We start from the raw sequence: 4,983 nt of genomic DNA, 5'->3' as shown, positions 1-4,983 counted from the left end.
TTGTTGTTGTTGTTGTTGTTGTTGTTGTATTATTGTTATTTATAATTTGTACAATTAATCTTACTGTGGTTCAACCCCAGTCTTGTCGGGTTATTTATTACTTCTACACTCTTACATTTAGAAGAAGACATCAATCTTTTCGTCGTGTCAGGTATATTTCAAGTTAAAAATTTTACAAAACTAGTCACTTGTTTACATTGACTAGTCACTTATTTACATTGAGTTAACTATTCAAAAACACTTGATTTATCTTTTTTTGTTATTGGTAATTAAAACCAGACTATGAAGCTATCCGAATTTGTTTGGGAGTATAATTACAATTATTTTTCAAATAACTTTTTATGTCAAAATATATATATTAATAAATGTTTTCATTTAAAAAAAATTATTTTTGATATTAATACATCAAAATGATTTAAAAACACTAAAAATATATTAATTTTAAAGTAAATAAAAAAATAAAAAAAATTTAAATTTTTTAAAAAATACTTTTAAAATACAAAATCAAACAGGAATCCTCCACATGATTTCTCTATTTCAAAATATGTATAAGGTGAACAAAAGCAAGAAACCTAATTTTTTTTTTAAATATTTTTAAAATACAATATTCATATGATTTTGATGTTCCAAAATATTAACAAGGTGAACAAAAACTAGAAACCTAAATTTTTTAAAAAACATGAATGAGCCACGTGATTTCCCAAAATGCGGACAAGGCAAACAGAAGCTAGAAAGGGGTTCCTTGTCATAGACCAATGGTCTAGAGCATTTGCCGCATAGCAGCTGATGGCCACAGAAGAGTCGGATTCTAAAATAAAATTGACCCATAGAAAAGCGTTTAATGAGGAGTTCAAGAGGTTAGATAGCTCTCAACTCGGCCAAATACAAGAATATCTGATCTACTCCCACAATTTTGGGAGAGGGGCAAACGAGCAACTTCACTCAACTTCTTCGGGCAGCCTGGCCCCGTAACGTACTCAGAATACAGTAAATCCAAGCAGCGCGCTCTCTCTAAACTGTGGGAAATAAACTTGATGACTCTGGAATTAGGGGTTCGCGTACTGAAGTCATCTTGCATGACATGACAATAAGAGATGCCTGAAAGCTAAGAATAACAGATAACTTGCTGCATTGCCAATTTCCAAACTGAAAACCCAAATGGAGGAAAAACATTTCAGCAGAAAATTATTGGTTGGCTGATCGGAGGGTATGGTAACAATCTTTTCGCATGAAGATAATATTTTCATCTTGCATTACTTGCGTATTTTCATCTTTCGTTGAGAAGGTCATGCACATAATTAAACGGATGATAATAAGGCAAAGCAGTCATGATACTTACATAGCATATCATTACACAACATCCTGTAACCAACGACCACATTAGACACAGAAAAAACTCCAGGTTCATTGACACCAAAGAACTCTAGTAAGTAGCAACTGGAAATAACTGAAAGCAACTAGTCTTCCCCGACAGGGAACAAGGTAGCAGGACCAGCTGACAGCTCTCAGTATCGGTCATCCTCATCATAGAATGTATACCCGCTACTCTTGGATTTACCCTGCATGGAGCAATTATCTTATTAGTTGCAATGTGCTGGAGATATTTAATGCTACTGCTATGTGATATTGATAAGACATTTAATCAATCACAGTCACAATCAATCAAGGGACTCCCAAAAAATCTTTGGTGACTTAAATGTTAAAACATAAGAAAACAGGACAAAAATTTTCACCACTGGAGGATGACCTTGTAATGAGATCAAATGGGTGGTCCCACCAATCCAATGGCTCATAGGTATGCTTCAAGTTTTTTCTTGTTATTTAGCATTAGTCTCTCACCCTATCTGCTTATCCATCAGGCAACGAGGGAATGATGTGGCTAGTGCCTCTTTCATCCCTCTCCACTTATCCATCGGTCCTTTCCACTCAAACAGAGCGCTGGCATGTTATCAGTAGATTCACTTCTAGAATAATATTGGTCCCAAAATTAGTTTAAAACAATAGTTGAGGGCTCATCACCTACCTTGGTAATGAGCTTCTCAAAAGCAGAAGTTCCATTCTCTTCGATGTATTTCTCAGCAGCAGTTAGAACGTCATCTGGTTTGCTGAAGACATCCTTCTTTCTTGGGACATACCATATATTAATGGTTTGCCGTGGGTTGGCAAAGAAAGGTCTCACAAAATTCTCATAAACATATGCAGCACCACTGAAGTATGGAATGACCAACCAGCAGGTCAAAATGAGCCTCGCATATGGCCAGATTGGTATCCTGCCATTACATTCACAAGCTTAACAAATTCTGGCTACAGCAAAATACATCAGCAAAAGCGGACTGTTAAAATAACAATTACAACTTAACAAGGCTTTTCATCATATAGAGAGACTACCCCAGAAACTAAATAAAATTAAACTTCCATGATAATTTTTTTTTTCTTGTGCTTTATTCCATTAAAAAGTACAACAAAATTGCACCAAGCTATAATGTCACAATAAAACATTTGCTCCCCATTCAGGGAAGATATTATTCAGCGCGATAAACTTCGAACTACATTTAGGATGGAACAGAAGGCAAGATGGCTTAATTCTCTCAAAGGACAGTTCTTCGTGTGCTGGTCAGCTTTGGATAATACCAGAAATAGCGAAAAAGAAGTTACAAAACAATGTTATTCAGACTAATTTGCCACCACAGGCAATGCAATTCCCTAATTTCCATTCCAAAAACAGTTACACTAATACAAACAGAACTAAACAAAATATTTGAAGAGCGTAACAATGCTAATAGACATGAGAGAAGAAAACTTACCACTCAATGACTTTGGCAAAGGTAAGCTCAAAGAGCGTGATCATTGAATAAAGAATCCAGTAAGTAAGCCATTGCTTATCATCAACGTGAGATTTAGTCTCAATTGCCCTAATTGATGCATACCTGTCCAAACATAGCCAAATCAAGTGAAACAATCTATTCTCATTCCACCAACAAAATTGAATATTTGATGAACCCTTTATGGGCGAGCCTATAAATTAACGCCCAAAAAGTAAAATTAAATTCGAAAACTAGGATAGCCGCAAAATTACTAAGGGAAAAGAAGAAGAAGAAAAAGGAAAGAGGAACAGAGAGGTACTTACAGAGGATAAACAAGACTAACCAAAGGCCTGAAAATTATTCAAATTAGAAGTTAGATGTTTCTTTTTTAAAGCACAGTGCATATATAGAACATTAATAAAGCTATGAGTCTGCTATGTTTTTAAATAACCTATATCATGAAAAAAGAGAGTACTTGTATGTTTTGAGGGGTTCCACCATCGCATTAGCAAGGTAATACTCACATCACACATGAAAGCAAGAAGCAAAGGTACCAGTATAATAAAAATTGAAGCTTTGGGTGTTTTTAGTTTCAAGAAATCTCGAAACAAAAAGAAACAACAGAAGGAAAGCATACCCAGAAAGAACGTCGAAGTTCTTAAGAAGAACCTTGAAGAAGCTTCCAGCCCCAGATCCCATCTCTGTGAGAAAAACAAAAACAATGCTGTTTAATTTCTTTGTCTCTGTACTCTATTACAAGAAGTAGCTCCTCAGTCTGTCTCGATGACTGTGTGTTGTTAGACAGGTGTTCAAAGAGCTGAGATGGAAGAGAGTCCCTATAAAGTAAAGAACAACGCGGAAGCTGCCAAAAGCTTTGTTTCCGGGCTTGTATTTAGTGTTTCGCGGAGTACGGTGTTCTGGTAATCTACGGTGTCGGTTTGTTGATGATTTTGATTGTACAGCTCAACCACCAACAAAGGCACTGCCCTACTTTTTCCTAATTGGCAGTGGCGTTTGGTGCAACAAAAACCGAGGAATCTATGGAAGTAGCCGTCCCTTTCCAACAGTAACGATTCACGAATTTGCCATCCTGGTCAGCGCTGTACATTTCGAGTTTATTTATTTTTGTATTTTTTTTTAAAAAATAACATTTTTTATTTTAAATGAATTTTTAAAATATTTTTAAATTATTTTGATATATTAATATTAAAAATAGTTTTTTTAAATAAAAAATATTATTTAATATATTTTAAAAAATAACTCTAATTCGACAAATAAGATTTACACAGCTTAATTCGGACTTTAATCTATTACTAATTTAATTTATTGAATAATTGTGTTTTTAATTTTTTTAGTCGAACATAATTATAGTATGGGAGATCTCAAATTTAGTCGTTCACCTATGTTCTTATTCCCAGCTGGATCACAAACTTATAAATCTCGTCAATTTAGTCCCACCCGTTTCAGATTTTTCTTAATCATTTCCGTTCACTAATTTTTATATCCAATTTTATTCAAAACAAACTCATCTTATTGCATAAACTAGAGTGCTCGCCAAGATTCGTTCCTCAGCTCCAATTTAGTCCATACCGACTAGTTTCTATGCAAATTAATGCAATTAATCATCAGCTCCAATTAATTTTACTTTACACTCTTTAATTAATTTGCTGCATGTTGTCTTTGGAGTGTAGATTTATTTCTAAACAGATCGTGACATCATAGCCCGTAGAGTATAACATGTGCATTAATTATTACATTGTTTGAGCATGGAGTTAATTATGCCATGCAAGGTTTGCCCAATGATCAACTCTGGTGAAGAAACAGAAAACTACTGGAATGGAGAAAGAGGGTTTGATGGAGATTTTACATGATCTAGCTAGCGTGTGGAGAGGCGAAGCTACAATATATATTGTGAAAATAATGAACCAAACAACCATCTGTCTAAATCCACAATCAACAAGCTAAAATCTGTAAGTAGCAGCTAGCCTCCACATATAGATAAATCAGGATGAGGAGTAATGTAATTTTGCTTTGCATGAGAGTACTGTCACTGGAAAAAGGATTTCACGGCAAATCCATGTAGCAAGCAATGGATTTAAAAGAAGGCCAAAGTAACAAGGGAACCTGTAAAAGACTAGCCAAGGGCTCGATCAAAAATCAAAAGCAAAGAAAGATAAAA

General features: G+C 34.7%; 1 protein-coding gene across 2 annotated transcripts in view; it reads right to left on the bottom strand.

Annotated features, from left to right (window-relative positions):
* LOC105114657 (HVA22-like protein a) overlaps positions 1-3,699 on the bottom strand; it is a 25,132-nt gene extending 21,433 nt beyond the window's left edge. The window contains exons 1-5 of one of the 2 annotated variants that reach the window (XM_011011277.1): positions 3,442-3,693; positions 3,128-3,154; positions 2,805-2,927; positions 2,024-2,270; positions 1,291-1,559 (exon numbers count right to left, since the gene is read on the bottom strand). In XM_011011277.1, coding sequence (XP_011009579.1) covers positions 1,506-1,559; positions 2,024-2,270; positions 2,805-2,927; positions 3,128-3,154; positions 3,442-3,503 — 513 coding nt within the window. In that variant the 5' untranslated portion in view covers positions 3,504-3,693 and the 3' untranslated portion in view covers positions 1,291-1,505. Of the gene's footprint in view, positions 1-1,290; positions 1,560-2,023; positions 2,271-2,804; positions 2,928-3,127; positions 3,155-3,441 lie in introns of those variants that run through there. The other variant, XM_011011278.1, reaches the window with a different exon arrangement.
* Between the last annotated feature and the right edge of the window lie 1,284 nt (positions 3,700-4,983).

The sequence above is a fragment of the Populus euphratica genome, unplaced genomic scaffold (genome assembly GCF_000495115.2).
Source record: "Populus euphratica unplaced genomic scaffold, PopEup_1.0 scaffold558.1, whole genome shotgun sequence".
NCBI lineage: Eukaryota > Viridiplantae > Streptophyta > Magnoliopsida > Malpighiales > Salicaceae > Populus > Populus euphratica.
Note: the sequence above shows the minus strand (reverse complement) of the source record. Positions and strands in the feature narration are given on the sequence as shown.